Source organism: Rhagoletis pomonella, unplaced genomic scaffold, assembly GCF_013731165.1.
Source record: "Rhagoletis pomonella isolate Grant_MI unplaced genomic scaffold, Rhpom_1.0 Rhpom_scaffold_00001, whole genome shotgun sequence".
Taxonomy (NCBI): Eukaryota; Metazoa; Arthropoda; class Insecta; order Diptera; family Tephritidae; genus Rhagoletis; species Rhagoletis pomonella.
Window position 1 is genome coordinate 7,038,319 of NW_023458555.1, and position 18,840 is coordinate 7,057,158.

Here is an 18,840-nt window from a genome sequence, read left to right on the forward strand (position 1 = left end):
ATCTAGTTTGTCTCATAACCAATATTTATCCATATGTACATTTACATATTTTATCTTTTTTTCTATCTGGATCCCTACCTCTACACTTTTAGTTCTAATTACATTTAGTTTATTCTGTTTTCCTTGTATCCTTATTTTTATCTTTATAAATACTCTATTTCTTCTTATAATCGTAAAGTGTTTAAATTTACCTTGGTCTTCATCTTTGTTTTTATTATTTCGATGCAATGTGATGTGAGGAAATGTGAATTGATGTGATAGGATGCCATGGCATGCCAAATGATGTCTGTCATATGATGTCACGACATGTATATCGATAAAAAAATAGGATAGTAACATCGATAACAATTCGATAAAAAATATAGATAGCAAAATTAATAAAAATATCGATAATTAAGTCGACAAAAATATCGATAAGCAAATCGATGATAAAAATATCGATAACTAAATCAATACAAAATCTAAAAAAATCGATTATTATATCGATAAGTCCCGAGAATACCGAAAATCCCGAAATAGCTCCCAAGGTTAATGTCTCTGTGTCTCTATCTATATCGTATAGTTTTCAGGCCAATGTTAATTCTATTGTCTTATTTATACGTATCTATGTACAAACATTCTTATCAACAGAATTGTCTTGCTTTGCGAAATTGGAACAAAGAAAGCCATATTTATGTATGTACAGATGTGTGTGGTATATAAGTATGTATGTACATATGTATTTAGTTCTGCGATCATCGAAGTTATTGCCTTATACCAACGTATATACATATTTACATAAATACAGGTTTTAGTACATAGGGACTGCGCAGTAAAACTTGCCGTTACTTGGTAAGATTTGTTTCTATAATTACTTTAAAAAAAAACACATTCCAGATATATAAAATAATTTATTCTATTAGCTATCCGACTAACACTTAACTCAAAATAGTTAGTGACTAAGCTCTGTTTGTTAACTCACTCCAAAGAAGTCTGTGAAAGTAATCGAAAAGCATTTAATGATACAGTGCTATCACGAAATACACAGGAAACAAAACTTAGTTTAGGTTGTAGGTAGGGTCGAGTACAACATAAAAATAGGTTTCTTATAGTTGCTGAACCCGCCATTTTGGATTAGAAAAAAAAAAAAAACGTTTTTCGTACTTAATGCACTTATTTATTAACACCTTGACTGTTTTTCATCCGATTTTAATAATCAAACCAGTTTTGAAAAGACCTTTGAAATGATGTATGTATAACAATATAGAGCATTTGTTGCAGTAGTGTCATAATGTCAGTGTCATTTGTTTCGGGTGTATTGCGTGATTTTTTTTATAGCACCGTTATTCAAATTTATCAAATCTTCTTTAAGTTTAACGAACTGACCTTTGATTTGCAATTTGCGTTATACCAATTTGAATGATTGATAGAGGTTATTGACTTGCGCAATGATCTATGACGATGTGTCAATCATTTCTGAATATAAATCCCAATAAATAGAATGTACCACAATAAGAATAAATAGAATGATAATGTTAGGCATAGGCTCAGGCGGGAATAATTATCGAATCAAATTAACCAAATGATAATCGCTGCAATAATTAGCCAAGGCAGAGATGGCCCAGGACTTTCACCTCATCACTCTCAAAATACATACGTACATACATACATCCATATGTACCTATATGCCAGTTTGGTGACAACGTGACGCTATAACAACAAAAACCACCATTATATATTATGTATTTATAATTATGTAGTATGCCTTCACTAGTTTAGAATTTCCTGTCGGGCAAAAACAAACGCATGAATACATATGTACATTAGACTGGATCACCAAAAAAGTTGAAAGTTTTCCGCCGGGATGATTACAAAGTTTACTATATTTAAAGACTTCCTAAAAAAAAAATATTTCGGATAAATACTTAGATTTACGTGGGGTGCACCGATTTGAAAATACATACCTCCAAAAAAGTACTTTTCGAAAAAAATCACTTTAGAGGGCGAAACAGTTTAAGCTTAAAAAATCTGCATAGAAGTATTAACTTTTTTTTGTTCGACGAAATCATAATAATAATATTTTTGATGCTGTTTTTTATCATTTTTCAAAGATAGTTTTAAGAAAATGTTTGCAAAAAAAAAACAGGGAGGTGAATAAGAAATGAAAAGGGTGACCTTTCCAACGGTTACTCATAAGATTAAATGGGTAAAGTTTTGGCTGAGTTATCCACGTTTTTCTTAAACCAATCTTTGAAAAAAGTTCAAAAACTGCGTCAAAAATCGCATTATTATGATTCCGTTGAACATTTTTTTTTTAATTTTTATACACATTTTTTAAGCTTGAAACTGTTTCGTCATCTGAGGTGAGTTTTTCAAAAAATACTTAAAAAAACTTTTTTTATTCAAAAAAGAACTAAATTTTTGGAGGTATTTTTAAATCGGTCCAGCTCCTGTAAATTTTAATATTTTTTGCCCAAATATTTCGGCGCAAGTCTTAAAATATAAGAAATTTTTTAAATTCCAATGGATACCGATTTTTTTTTTTTTTTTTGTATGGGGAGTTATGTAATCTAATGTACATGCGTACATTTGTGTTAAGTTGTCAATAAAGATACCGTTCATTAACTAATCTGATGAAATATAGACATGATTTTACGACAATAATTGCACTACCGGACAAATAAAGGCGAGACAGCAAAACAACCAACGATTCGATGACTTCTCATGGCATGTACAGGTACATAGGTATATATATATATATATATGTATATATGTATATATGTACATATGTGGTATGTGTGTAAATTCATATATGTACATACATACATACATACATACATACATACATACATACATATGTTTATATATTTTTTCACTTGTTATTCAGTGATAATGAATTTTTTTCTTTAAGTATACTTACGTTTTGCCGCCAATGAACCTAACCACAATCTAAACTTGTCGATAAAACAATGTATGTACTTAATTGAGGCGCACTTTAGACGAGTGACAAACAAGCGTACGTATGTGCTTGAAATATAAATATAGTAGACGTATCGACGACACGCTGTAGATCCCACGTGATTTTTGTTTTTATGCTAACATTGTAGCTGCCAAAGTTAGAAAATTTTGTATATTTAGCAAAAAAAATTTTTAGCTAGATCAAATTTATAATTCATACACGCTTGATTGACTCGCTTTGCTCGATTCTTTGGAAACGAGTTTGTTAAAAGAGTTATTTCTGCGATCGCCGCCGGTATAGTGTCGCATTTGTTGATACATAGTACATATGTATGTATGTATGTATGTTTGTTTGTACTACGTTCATACTCTATGGCGTCGAACGTAATCTCTTATTCAAGACAAAACAAAAATATGCTAAGTGAAAACGTATCAACAAACATAAATGTGTAGATACAACTACGGCCAAAATAATAGAATCGCCTTATTTTGTCCAGTTTTGGACATATTTCTTTTGTTTATTTGATTTTTATTATATATTTATAAAAGTCAATATCTAACAAAAACCATAAATAAATTCTTATTTCAAACTTTATGTAAAAATTATAACAATTCTGCAAAGTTGCCTCTAAATTATGAATTTTTAAATAAAATTTTTTAGAATTTTTTGAGTAGGCAGTTTTATAGCCCATTAAATTTTAGTACAATAAAGGGTAAGAGTTTTAAGTTGCTTAAGAATCGCATTGATTTTTGGCAATTTCTTCCCCCGTATTTTTTCATACAAAGTATGTACGACAATTTTGTTTATGAAAAAATACAGTCAGAAATAAATGATCAAAAATTAATGCTAAAATCCAAAAAAAAATCTAACTAAAAAGTTGAGAATTTATATGCCAATTTGAAGAATTTTTGCACCAAGTTTGAAATAGGTATTTATATTGTGTTTGTTAAATATTGAGCCGCACTTTTATAAAAAAAATAATAAATATTAAATATACAAAAGAAATATAGCAAAAACTGGTCAAAATGAGGCATTTCTATAATTTTGGTCATGGTTGTACATATGTATGTATGTATGTATGTATATGCTCACATATATGTAGGTGTAGAGTAATACATAAAATGTATGTAAGTATACCTACATATGTACATACATACATACATATATTCTCGCTTCCATATGATTTTTCGCTGAGCATTCGCTGATTTCGTGTTGAATGTATTTATATTTTTTATAAAATTGCCTTTTACTTTTATTTATTTATTTACGTATGCTATTATACGTAGGAGTACTAGTTGTTATTGTTGGTTGGTTTTTGCGTCGGACACGTGTAAGCAAAGCGCCTTGGCGGCTGCTAAATTGTAATAGCGTAGCGGCGATATTTGCAATTACATATACACTCATTCATTTCAACGATCTCGCTATGATTTACATGCTACATACATATGTTTGTAGGTACATACATTTGTGGTCACAAGCAATAACCGCCTAAGTTTAAAATCACATTTTCGCTAAAACCCCAATTATGTAAGTAGTACAAACACAGAGCTGGGTAAATGCAATTACATTACAATTACAATTACATTGCTCAGTAATTGTAATTAGGAATCAATTCCTTCAGTTCACAACAAAGGAATTGATTACTTTCTCAATTCCTTAGAAGCAATTTCAAATTTAATTGTTTTTTTTTTTATTCCATTACAAGGAATTTTATATTGTAATCGGAATAACTTTTAACTAGGATTGAAACATTTTTTTTCCAATTCCATTCCTCAAAGTAATTGAAAAGTAATCGAAAAATTGATAAATCAAACTTTTTACTGTTGGATTGCAATAGCTTTGCTAAATTTCTTGGTTGCCAAGTACCTTGAATAAATAACTTACTTATATTTACATAAGAAAGCTGAATAACTTAAACTGTAGCTGTTCAGTTTATAGAGTAACCGTTAAATTTTCGCAGCAGATGAGACCCATATATGTATGTATGTCGAAGCATAGCATAACCCGCTCGCCTTTCGGTGAAAAACAGTCCGGACTGTTGCTGCCTGGGGCACTGCTGCTTTCTTGGACTAGTCCCTGCGTATCTATAAAATATGCACTGACCTAATTGTGTATATACTCTTAATGTTACCCTACTCTGCGTTACAAATGAGTATAGAGTCCGCTTGAATTACGAGACCTGTCTAACTGGAGATCCTACCACCTAAGAGTTTTATAAAAAAAATTGCATTACTATGGCTAAATTTTGATGGTAACACAGTGAGGATGGCAAAATTACGCAAAAAATCGCCGAGACACGTAAAATTAATTTTGGGTAGTAGGTTACGAATCTATATACCGTTTATTTCAGATAAGGTCATTTACTCAAGTTATTTTCATTTTAAGTTTGCATTGCGAATGAAAAAAAAAATCAAACTTTAACATGGAAAATGTTACTCATACGCCGTGTATGAGTGCGGTCATGTACGATGTGGCGTATGAGTAACATTATTTTCAGCTCCTATTTCATACAAAAAATTATTGCACTTTCACTTAACCATTGCAAACTGGTTTATTTATCCATTGATTTTCATAGCGATTTTCTATCTATCTGCGTACCCAAAATTTTTCTAAAAATTTAGATTAAAATTCGTTGAATAAAGTGCTGTATAAAGTTTGAAAGTTTCGACTTATCTGGTTTTAATTAAAGCACGAACCATATTCTTATAAAAAAAAAATAACAAAAAAATTGTACTTGAAAAACATTGCAAATATTAAACAAAAACAGACATACATGCACTCGCTTTTGATTGCCAGTGTACATACCATACATACATATGTACATATGAGCGATTTATTTTGAAAGTGACATAAGTAATTTCCTATTTCTAATTGTATGGATCTGTAAATCGTTCTGTTGTCATAAACTAGTGACAAAACTATTTACCTTTGTCTAATGAATGTTGAACGAATAAATGACGCGTTCAGATGCTGGTAAATGATCAGTGATCACACTTATGCTAAGTACTTTCAACCTACCTACAGCTATGGTCAAAGATTTAGCATCAAAATCGCAATGGTATTATTTGCAACTTATGTTTATTTATTTTTAATATTTTTCATTTCAAATATTTATAATTCAATCTAAGTATAATAGGAACCACATAAATAAATAGGGTTTCAAAGTCTGCACAAAATCCATAAAAATAATCATACTTAAAAAAATTGTCATCAAAATTTCAAACTTTTTAATAAAAATTTTTAGTCTATTAAATTTTGTCTAATAAAGTGCAATTTTCAAACAACTAAAAATTACCCTCGACTTTTGATAATTTTTTTTTGTATAGATATAGCTTAAATTTCTCAGTTTTATAGCCCATACAATTCTAGTCCAATGAAGTGCAAATTTCCACCGGCTTAAAACCCCCATTGATTTTTGAAAATTTTTTTTAGACTACTTTTTCGGTGCTTTAATGTATGTGTATATAACAAGTGTAATTTACAAAATCTGGCGTTGATTTTTTGAAATTTCGTTTCTAACGCTCTTCCGCGTTTTGGTTCATAAGAAATTCATGCTTATATGGAAAAAACTACAAAAATTCGTCACCGAAAAAATAAATCCCAAAAATCAAGATGATTTTTTTAGCGTTTTGAAACTTGCACTTCATTAGACTGGACTTGTATGGGAAATAACAAAAAAAAAATAACACTGCGTACCCAAAAATTTTCTAAAAATACAGATTAAAAAGTTGAAATTTTGATGAAAATTTTTAGAATTTTCCTTAGTCTTGTATTAAGTTTGAAGCAGTGATTTATATGGTTTTGGTTAAAGCTTGGACGGTATTTTTATAGAGAAATAACAAAAAAATTTGCTCGAAAATCATTACGAATATTAAAAAAAAAAAAATCAACACGTGGCCATTTGTTTGAGTCACTGTATATATACCTAAATGCATATGTACGTAGCTTTGCATACAGGCTTAGTATATTTATTTCTAAATTCTAGTAGCGAGCGAATTTTTAGTGCTCGTCTGGTTTTTGCTGAATGTATTTTTTTTTTACTAAATTTTTAGTTCTGTTTTATTTCAAATTTTCACGCTATGTAATTAGTTTATTATTTTTGCTCTTTATGTACATACGCTTGTGTGTACGTATGATCTATTTATTTTTATACAAAATAATTATTTTTAGTTTCTCTTAGTAAGTTTATTTACATTTTCTTTTTTTTTTTTTGCCAACATACACTAAGTTTTCCGGAGTACATTGCGCTTGTGTAAGAACATGTTTTTAGTTATTTTTTTTCTTTCGTAACATTTGTAGCCAAATTGTTGTAGTGAAAAAATATACTGCAGTGTTTGTATGTACATCGTCCATTGACTATTCTCCTTATCAGTCTTTGTCTGTTTTGTTTGTCTAGGTAATGCCTTTTGCTTTTTTTATGTTTAGCTTTTTTCTTATTCCGCGTGTTTTGATGTGATTTGTTTTCGATCTGTGAACAATTCACAGACGGGTTTTTGGTGTTTTCTGTTTGTTTTTATTTTGTCTTTGTTTTTTTTTTTGTATCTCAGTTTCTTTCGTATCGCTCATTTGCTGCAAGAGTGTCATAATGCAAAAAATCAAAAACTCGAGAAAAATTAAGACATATTTTGTTCCGAGCTATTGTTAATTGATACAACTATGTACGCAATTTTTACACAACATCGAGGGAGAGGGGGCGGTCATTTCTGCATACTTAACTACATTTTTTTTTATTTTGGTCATAGTTCGTTGTTGATTAAATTAGGCTACACACGTAACAACGTTTTCGTTATATACTCTAGCCAATTTATTAAAAATTGTTCTATGAAGAATGTGGTGCTCAATACTCTAACCCAGAGGTTCCCAAACATTTTGTTTTTCAAGAACACTATACATACTTATAATAAAGAACAAGTTGAAGTGGCTACAAAATATCGTTGATTTTTTTTTTTTTTTTGTTGACGGTGTCACTCATTTTCTTCCTTAACTTTATTTTACTAAAATTGTGTGGGCTATAAAACTGCATACACAAAAATTTTCCAAAAATTCTTAAAAAAAAGTGTAAAACTTTGGTGAAAATCCGCTAAATTTTTATAATTTTTGCACAAAATTTGAAATGTGGATTTGTTTGTTATAGAATGAGCTATATTTTTATAGGAAAATAATTGAAATAAAAATATATAAAAATAAATAGTCAAAACTTGTAACAACTTAAAATTGGGAATGGCATTTTAAACATTTTTGCTGGCCAATTAATTCTTCATACCTTTTTATCCTTTTATAAAGAATTATAAAAAAAAAACCTTCTTAATATGTGGCGGTCTTATAATTATGCAACGCAGTGTCCCTGCCTGTCAAATATCACCGAAAGATTTGGAACACTTTTTTTGCTCTCCTGCCGTCTCCATCTTCCACATATGCCGTTAAAAGAAAAGCTTTGTTAATACAGAAATGGCACAGTTAAAACATATATGTTTTTCCGAATTACTTATCATCACTGTCTCTTAACATCAACTCTAAATTTAGTAGAAGGTGGGGACATTGGGTCAATTGTTTTTAGCAGTGTATTATCTGCCGACATTCATAGATAAAGCCAAGCCAACATATATTCTTCTCTTTACTATCGAAATCAGACCCCCACTCATAACCATTTTTTTTTGCACGCCCACGTAGACCCCCATCGAATCTAGCGTAGAATCTTGGACCACCTGGACCAGATTGGGTGTTATTTTCGCAATATTACATATTTTTAGTACAAATTTGAAAATGTTGACGTTTCTTATTCTTAACGCATACTATCTTACCTGTGCAAATGTAGATACATATCGCTTATTTACCTAAAAACTGCCATAAGTCAAAAAACGTTTTTTTTTTTTTAGCAAATGATGCAGATATCCTGTTTCATATTGTGTCCAAATTTCGTACCAAAATCTTGTGTACATAGTTTCCGCCTAAAAAAAAAAACAATATGCATATCGTTTTTTCTGCATTTTTAGAGCAAATTAAAAATTTTAAACGCGTTTCCTGAAAAATCTTGTTTTTTTTTAATTGTGGCAGTCTTTTAATAAATGAACAATATGTTTAAGTCTACATAGTGGAATTTTTTTTTATTTCTGTATTCGTACTATGGTATATTGTAAATGTGTATGAACGAAAACAGCTGATATAGTCAAGCTGAGCGCAAGCACAAAAACTAAATAATATCTACATATGTGAGTATGTAAACTACACAAAAGCAAGACAAAAAACAAAAAAAGTCTGAACTGGTCGGCAAGCAAACTAGTTCTTGCACTATATAGGTATGTACATATGTACCTATGCATACATACATACCCATGTACATACATACAAAAATTAACGACTACTTCAACGTTGATTAGAATTATTAAATAAAAAACTTCACATGAAATACAATTTTCGACTATAAAAGCCGAATTAGCAAAACAAATTTATCATAATACCTCTGTGATAAAATTATAAAGAGCCGGATATATTTTTTATTTATACTACCAAATCTTTCTGAAATTTAATTTTTTTTCGTTGCTTGTCTATAAAAACGTAGTCATACTTGGCAATGCCAGTACTTTCGAAAAGTATGTTAAGCTGTTAGACGTGGCATGTAAAAGTTGTTTTAAAAATGATGTTAAACTCAAATATTCCGAAAAATGATTGTAGGAGTAGCTACACTTTGCAAGTAAAATCACTTTCGAAAAGCAGTTTTTAATTTCCAACAAGTGAACTTTCTGATAATATTTTTGTTTTTGTAACAGCATAAAAATTCCCCATATTGCCGAATTTTTTATCGAACAAAGCTTTTTTTTTTGTTCATTTCATACAAATCTTAAGCTCTCAATCAAAGTATCGACTTTTTCGAAGTTTCCAAGGCTTTTTCCAGTTAAAGGCGAAACGAACCCCTAAATAGTTTTAAAATTATATCCTTAGTTATTTGAGGATGAACAGGACCATATTTGAGCGTTTCCTCCAATTCCTGTTCTGCAAAGTAGTCTTTAATTTAGATTTTCTCAATAAAACGTTCGACAAGAATTTGCTTCCGCTTTTGCTAGAACGTGTAAATGTATACGATCTGTGAGCGCATAATACCAAAAATTACAAATTTTGATTTATTGTACTCTTGAAGGCCGCATACGATATATGTATTTGCCTATGTTCTAATTTATCCTGGAATAAGAGCTCTCTTCTCTTGAATTTCTGCTTATTATACATAAATATATTTAATTTATACTTTTATAAAAAATCGTATCTCATTTGCAGTTCAAATTTTTGTATCTTTTCTCCAAATAGATCAATTGACTCGTAACAGCATTTAATGATTGTGTGCAATAAAACTATCGCCAGTGCTTCCGCCACAGCCACCAGCAAAGCGCTCCGCAATCGCTCGTAAGGCCGCTCACTCGATCCTTTGATATTTACGTGCTCTCTAAATCTCTTTGCTCCGCTGAGGCGTACGCTTATGTTTCAATCTGTACTGTGACGCTAAGAGGAAAAAATTTTAAAATTAAAATACATACATACATACGTAACTGTTTGTAGCACTGCCACTAGCGAGGGTCCACGTCCACACAACCACAACTACGCACATCACCGGTAGTTGAACCACAGCCCCATGATGTTGTACGTGTTCCATGTCGATGTGGGACGCATGATGTCCTTTGACATGACGGTGGCACTGTCTTCGGTCGAAAACCTCAAGGATACTATCGAGCGTCTTCATGGCATACCGGCTGCAAATATTGTACTGTTGGTCAGCGGCGGTGAGATGTTGGCCCCGAATACACAAGTCTCTTACTATTCGGCTGGCACCGATACGAATCCCATCTATATGTTCTTGACTGGTGAGCCACGCACGCCGCCGCCACTGCAGCCGAGCGAGCCCGATCGAGATTTGAGCGAACAGGTGGAGCGCTGCAAGCAACTGCCACCAATCTATTCGTCGGTGGAAAAGCGCGCTCAACTGGCGTTGAAGATGTACGAGTATGCCCGCGATGAGGAGCGTCTCTCCGAGCGTCTGGTGCACGAGCAGCACCTGCAACAGCAAGGTTGGTCGGCTGTTGTGGCCAATATGGAAGATCTCATCGATGAATTTCGGTCGCGTTTCAAAAATTTCTGTTCGGCTTTTGATCGGCATCTAGAAAATCGCGACAACTATTTAGAATTGTTGAATAATTTCAACGATGATCTGACCATGTTGGCACGCATTCCCATTTTGCCTGGCTTGATGCCTTTGGCTGAAGAAGATTTCCACGGATTCGATGAGTTTCTGGAGCCAGACGATGTATTCTCACGGTCTCATTCAACACAAGAATCGGTGCTAGTGGCAGGCGGGGTACCTGCACAACAAGCGGCTAGCGGTGGACAGGCTGTAGCGACAGATGTAGGCAGCGAGGATAACGCCACCTCTGATGACAAAAGCTCAACATCACCCAACAAGAAACTGAAAATGGGCACAGATTCCGTTGACGATACGACGACGACGACGGCGGTGGCGGTGACGAAAACGACAACCACAACGACCACATTGATGGCAGTCGTCAATCATCAGAGTTCATCTAGCAACAGCACGCGCCCCAAGCTCAATCTCTTACAGTGGATCACATCCAAAGAAAACCAAAATCGTTTGATAATCATGTGTGACGAGTGTGTCCAAGGTCTTGGCACCTTCGACAAGGACGTTTATGCTCAGCTCAAGAACGAAGTTCAACATATCCTGAAACAAGCCGAGCAGCCCGATGTTAAGGAGATAAAGGGCTTGAGTGATCGGCTGTGCAAACTGGAGGATTTCAAGTATAAGGTCAAGCGTATGGTGCTAGATCAAAAGGAACTCTCCACTGCTTTCCAGCAAAATCAAAGTCGGGTCAACAATTTGCGAGATCCCTCCATACTGCCGGACCTTTGCGATTCGCATCAATCGCAGTTGGCTGTAATGGTTGGCAACCATCAGAAAATCCGCGAGCACCGACGCATCATTGCCAGAGCAAAAGACGAGCTGGGCGTTAATCTACACATGCGCTTAAATCGCATTGTGCACGTTGAGAACAGCATGAGCGAGTTCGATAATCGACTGTTGTTCTATCTGCGTTGTCTACGCCGTGCCGAGCGGCATATACAGATCATCGAACAGATACACCAGGCGCCATGCATTTATGTGGCTGCCGTAACAGAGGTAAGTGGAACTGCGTTAAAAATATCCAGTTGATGTTAATACAGTACCTATATATTTTTGAAAATTTCCAGGTGGTGCGTCGCAAAATCTTCTCCGGTGAGTTTCGTTTGTGGGCCTCTAAACTCGCCGAAGACTTCGATATCATTCACAGCGAAGAGATCAAGCGAAGGCAGCAATTCAATGCTAATTTCGATGGACACTTCCTGAACATACTATTCCCCGGTATGAATGATATGCCGCCTGCTTTTGCCAACGAAACACCCTTACTTTTCGATGCGCGCTTGCCGAACATAACCAAGTCCGACATTGATGTATTGTCATCCCACCTGCCAGACCTGGCTCCCGAGATACAGCTACCCGACATGGGACCTGTGATAAATTTTTTCGTCTCACGTTCGGGCCCGCACCAAAAGGAGCGCATGGAAGAGCTGCTGCGCCATCAAGTTGCTGCCGTGTTAGGCGGCTCGGTGTCTGTGGAGGGAGCGTCGAGTGCAATGAGTACTGGCGAGAAGCCATTACAGCATCCCAGACTCGGGGAGTTGCAAAAAATCGGCGTTGGCTGTGAGGGTTCCGAAACGGATACGGAGGCTGAATTTGAGAAGTTGCCAGTAACAGCAGATGAGGTAGCGGAATCAGAAGCTCCAATGTTCACCACACAAGCGACATCTACTATAGTCATAGAAACAGTTGCGCGCAGCGCAGCCACTTCGATTTTGTTAATGCAAAGCGCAGAGACGCTCACAGACGAAACGGAATCGTCTGCTCGTGCTGAGGTAGAGCGTTTGCGTGGCATCTTAAGCGCTATGTATAAGCTATCGTCGGAATGCATACGCTTGTCACGCGCTGACTTGGAACACTGCCGCACCGAAACCGCGACTTATAGCGAAGATCTCCAATCCGAACTACAAATGCTCCACGATCAGTGGAATTTAATACGCATGCAAAGCGAGCAGCGCGAACAGCAGTTGCTGCAAACGAAAGAACTGCTTAATGACACAGTGCAGCAGCATAACAGTGAGCTTGCCATTTTGCGTCAACAGCTTTGTGACACAGAAGTGTTGCACTCAAAACTGGAGGAACTAAAGGAACAACTCAATGCAGCCCATATGGAACAGCAACGAGCGGTGGCAGCAGCACGCGAAGAACTGCTGCACGAGCATAAATCGGAAATCGAATCACTGCGCTGCCGCTATAAACTAATGACATCCATGGAGCTTTCGCCGTCCGAAACGAGCTTGGAAAAGTTGGAGCGTCCGCCATCCAACATCGATCAGAACGTGATCGATCGCAGTGAACATGAAGCTATTGTGTCGCAATTGCGTACCACATTTGAAAGTGAAAAAGAGAAGGCCATCGCCGCAGCAGTAGAAATAGAACGCACTATTTGGCAAACCAAACTAAATTTGAACTCAGAATCTGTGATGGGGAATGTGAACATACTGAAAGAGATGCTCGAGGAGAAAGATCGACAGCTGGATCTGGTGCGTAAGCAGAATCTTTTGCTCACAAAAGAGATCTACCAATTGAAGACTCGCATCGATGCGCTCACCAATGAAGAGGGAAACAGTTGGCTTAAGGAGAAAATAGAGTACTTGAACCGTGACAAAAACCGACTGGAAGAAGAGCTTGTCACAGAGAAAGAGCGGTCCAAACGCTTGGAAATGGAGACCTCTTTCGCTTTAAGGGCGTAAGTTAAGATGCGTTTTAACTAAAATAACCTTTTTAAATTTTTTCTATCATTCAGTCCAAGTTCTAGTCATAAGTACATGCTGTTGGACTCCTGCAATAAGGGTGACATCGTTTTTATCGTATGGAGTGTGCGTCATAACCAGTACATGGTGGTGCAGGACTCTCCAGTTTTGTATTTTGTCCATGGAGACAGCCTGTTGGGCATGAATCTGCGCATGCCACTCGCTCCGGCACCAAGCGAAAGTACAATAATGGAAAATATGCTCCTACCGGTGCCTTACTATGCAATTGGGCGTGTCGTCGATAGAGAGTACTGTCAGGCCAAGAAGGTTGGTAGCTTTATATTTTAGATATTAGTATAGCATCTTTTTAAATTCTGTGCTTAGAAGAACTAATTGTCGAAGCTTAATAACTTTTCATACGATTTGAGGTACGTGCGATTCGCAAAACCTTTTTTTGAATAATTTTAACTAAAATAATAAATATCTCAAAGGGAAAGTCCTTAATACACATCATTTACGTCACATCAAGTATGTAGAATAGGGTTACAAATACAAGTAAATTGTAGCTTATGTGTAGGTTTGAGCGAGCGAAAGTTAATGAAGCTTCGTTGTCATTCATTGGGCCAAAATGCCAATGAAGTCACATTTTTCTAATCGGTTTTTATTCTTGGTAGCCCTGTGGTGCAGTGGTAAGCAGTGTGCGCACCCACTACGCAGGGCCCGGGTTTAAGTCCTGGTTAAAGCAACATCGCAAAAAAATTTAGAAAAAAGCGTTGTAAAAAGGTTTTTCCTTAATAGCGGTCGCCCCTCGGCAGGCAATGAGAACCCTCTGCCATGAAAAACAGCTTCTCATAAAAATACAATCGCCTTTTGGAGTCGGCCTTAAACTGTAGGTCCCTCCGCTATGTGTGACAACATCAAGACGCACGCCACAAATCGGAGGAGAAGCTCGGCCAAACACTAACATATGTGTAAACGCCAATGTATTATTTTATTCTTGGACACCTATAACAGGGTGATATCCTGCCGGCAACGGATGATAGGGGTTATGTACAGTGACTCAAATAACCACGTGTTGTTTTTTTTTTTTGATATTCGTAATGTTTTTTGAGTTAAATTTTTTGGTTATTTTTATATAAAAATGTCGTCCTAGCATTACGCAAAAACATATAAATCACAGTTTCCAACTTTATACAAAATTTTGGAAAATTCAACAAACTTTCATTAAAATTTCAACTTTTTAATCTGAATTTTAGAACATTTTAAATGCATCTAGCTGCTCTAGGAATATTTCTGCATTAAAAAGAAAGAATTTTGAAAAAAATGTCGCTTACGTTATTTTGGTGGTTAGGGCTCAATATTGAAAAAAGTGCAAAAATTCGTCACCAAAAAAATCTTAAAAGTCAACGGGTTTTTTGCAGTTGAAACTTGCACTTCATTATACTAAAATTGTATTGGCTATAAACTACGTACCCAAAAATGTTCTAAAGATTCGAATTAAAAAGTTGACATTTTTTGGTTAAAGCTTAGACGGTATTTTTATAGAAAAATATAAAAAAAAAATTTGGCTCGAAAAACATTACGAATGTTTAAAAAAAATCAACACGTGGTTATTTGCTTGAGTCACTGTTATGTATATGTTAAATATTTGGAGCTCGACATCGTTTGCTCGGATAGCGGTTATTCCTTTTTAGCACAGAATTTACGTTAAATATCATATAAAGAAAACTGTATGACATTTATGTATATTTCGAAATTCCCAAAACATCTGTATCCTAAACATTTTAGGATGAAAATCGCTACCGCGTTTCCAAAGGCACAAGATTTTATCGCATAAAGCTAGCGCCATTGTCCAGCATGCAGCATTGGATTGCACGTCGCGAAAAAATTGAGTGTAAGGAAAAAAGGCTACATATTTTATTTTAAGGTCACTTGCAATGCCAACATTCATTTTTTCACTTTTCACTTTACAGCATCATTTTGTGCATCCACGTCCACATCGATATCGCAATGCGATACAAGCGCCGACAACGAGAGCAGTGCATTGCTACCCACTGGATGCAAAGCGCTCGTTCCCGTGAGTGGCTGTAGTCTAGCCTCTCCCACACAGCGTCACGCTCAATTTTCACCCAATATTAGCACAATCGAGGAGAGTGTTATAACTACAAAAACAACAACATCATTATCTTCAGGCGATGTCGTTGATTACACAGCAGTACACATGGAAGCTTATGACGATACTTCAGCACCAATCGCCACCACCACAATACACACTGAGGATAATAATGAAAATCCTACCACTTCATCGATGGGCGAACGTTGTCGCTACACGAGCGTTAGCATAGAAGAAGACCCGGAAAATTTTGCAACTTTAACTAGCACGCCAACGACTATGATAACCACGCCTACTCAACAATTACTGCTACAGACTGTGATAACAGAGCAGCCAACTGCATCAGGTAAGCAGCACGGCATACCCCTAATAACAGGTCCCGATACTGAGGCTGGTGAAATGAGTGGCTGCTCAGCGGATATGAAGACAACATCGTATGGTACCGCCTGCAGCGAAGATTCGGATGAGTATCGCTCTTTGGAGCCCAAGGATGAGACGACGGACTTCGCTATTTCTGAATAGTTATGCATTATTGTATATGCGGAGTATAATATCAATAGCGCGTTTGCTAAAAATGTGCAACAACAAAAAGAAAACGATACAACTTTTCAAATATTAACCGTAATAATTAAAATAAAGCCGTTATATGCAATAGAAATAATAATAGGGATGATACGGAGCCTGGATAGGAGGACAAACAAAAAAAAACTATTAAACAAACTTGAATGAGCTAATGAATGGGAATGTTTAAATTTCACTTTAATATAGTTTTTAAGAGCGTATGAATTAGTTGTAATGGTATTTAACGATAAATGATTTCCATTTACACATAAACCCAAACACAAACACAAACACAAACAAACAAACAAACAAATTAAGCAAGACCGGTCGGGTTAGAATATTATGTATAAATAATGCCTAAAATATGAAACCGTACGCAATGTAGCCCGAGCGAATAGACAAAGCTATGCGATAGCCGTGTACGATGAACACACAGCGTGACAACGAACACCGTCACACCATTGTATTAGATCTAAATGCATACATATATATTTTTTATTCCTTAACTTAATGCATATAAGCTTAAAATTTGCACTCTAAATAGCTATACTATTTTTTCTTAAATGCATCTATTTGAGAATGTGCAGCAAAAATAAATAAATAAAACAGAAAAATATGGCAAACATGGCTTAGAATAAAATTTATTGGAAACAGTTTCACATTAATTTTGGAATTAACGAAAGGTTAGGCGATAAATAAACAGCGGCCGAAAATATTGCGTTCTGCTGCTTTTCATCAGAAAATTATAGTTTTAACAATGAAACAGCGTAATTTTAAAGAAATAAAACGAGAGATAAATCATAAAAAAAAATGTGTATTTATGTCTTATAAAAATACGCAAGTGTATACTGTGTAATATATGAATGTATATACATAACTAGCTACATTAGGGTGGGTCGCGAAAAAAGCTTGTAGCTACACCTTTAGCATCGTACAGTTTCCTAAGTAAAAACACTATCAGCTGACTGCCAAAAAATGCCTACAGCTGAGATCACCTGTTTTTTTTTGGCGTTTGCTCTTATCTTTTACAATTTCTTTCATTTCTATTACAATTTCTTCCATTTCTATTACAATTTATTTAAAATACACTACCACATTAAACCAAAAACACACCTACAGCCTGCTAGGAAAAATGGTAAGAAGAGGATGTACTTTACTTATGGACATGTACGATGACCTTTAGTTTTAAATTTTACTTATCTCAAACACTTCCGTCCTATTCACGCCTTGAAAACATCAAAAATCGAGTTGTATTCTATTATTTTTTTCTTCATTCGCCACGATATAATTACAAGTTGTGATACATACATACATATGTACAAATGTGGCAGGGAAAATTAAAATTTACCTACGTATCGAAAAAATGAATTTTTTACTTTTTTAGCTACTCTTATAATAGTAGATTCTACGCCCTTTTCCTTGACCAGATAATCGATATGAATCACGTTAATGTGAAAATATCTTAGTCTATGCGATAACTTATGCCTATCCGCCCTATTCCCACACCACTGACAAAACTCAGCGGCTGACTATTGCCTTTACTACTGCGCCTAATACTATGCCGCAAATTTATTTTAAGCTGTCATATGACAATTGTCAGTTTTATTGTTATGACCTATTGAGAAAGTGACAACGGCGAAACAATGTTTATATTGTGTTTTAGGCGCAGTAATTGTGACAATAGTCATATGATGAATTTTGTCAGTGTTGTGGGAATAGGGCGGTATAAGGCCATTCTGGAAAACTAATATCAACTTTAAAAAGTTGGAAATTGAGTACGGATGGTCACCGTACTCCTGCAATTTTCACCACATTTTTAAGGGGTACTTGTCTCCGCTAGCGCATTGTTCACATTTTTAAGGGGTACTGCTTTCCGGTGCATGGCTTGGGTTGCGACTTTCATGTTCTCTGACAGCAGTTTCGGTGCCAGTGTGAAAATACATTCTAGCCAAATTTCCGTCAGAAAGTTAAATTGAATTAATTAGTTAATACTAGATTTACATATAAGTAGGTTATCCTCATTTTGGAGCTTATCTCCCTAATGTGCAATAAGAAAACGAGTTTGGCTATAAAAAATTCGTTCCTCGTTAATTATAAAACAATCTCAGATTAGACCGATACCTTTTCGGTGTCCAATCTAGTTGCATTGATTATTTTTGCGAAGAAGAGGAGAAAAGCGATCACGGTGGCACACAGAAGGAACTTAACATTTTCTTGAGATGTGAAAACATTAAACACAAGAAATTTGACAGTTAACCTGAAATTTGCCTGTTAAACGCGGTGATTGAGATAATATTTAAATATGTATATGTGAACATACTTCAAATCACATATCACAACACACCTGCTTAAAAATGAA

The 18,840-nt window shown here is 35.1% G+C and overlaps 1 protein-coding gene across 2 annotated transcripts in view; it reads left to right on the forward strand.

The window, feature by feature from the left end:
• Positions 1-16,768, forward strand: part of LOC118737448 (RB1-inducible coiled-coil protein 1) — a 28,315-nt gene extending 11,547 nt beyond the window's left edge. For both annotated transcript variants that reach the window (XM_036467947.1, XM_036467953.1), the window contains exons 2-6: positions 10,238-12,116; positions 12,188-13,803; positions 13,861-14,134; positions 15,596-15,701; positions 15,781-16,768. In XM_036467947.1, coding sequence (XP_036323840.1) covers positions 10,560-12,116; positions 12,188-13,803; positions 13,861-14,134; positions 15,596-15,701; positions 15,781-16,442 — 4,215 coding nt within the window. In that variant the 5' untranslated portion in view covers positions 10,238-10,559 and the 3' untranslated portion in view covers positions 16,443-16,768. The remainder of the gene's footprint in view (positions 1-10,237; positions 12,117-12,187; positions 13,804-13,860; positions 14,135-15,595; positions 15,702-15,780) is intronic.
• The last annotated feature ends 2,072 nt before the right edge of the window (positions 16,769-18,840 follow it).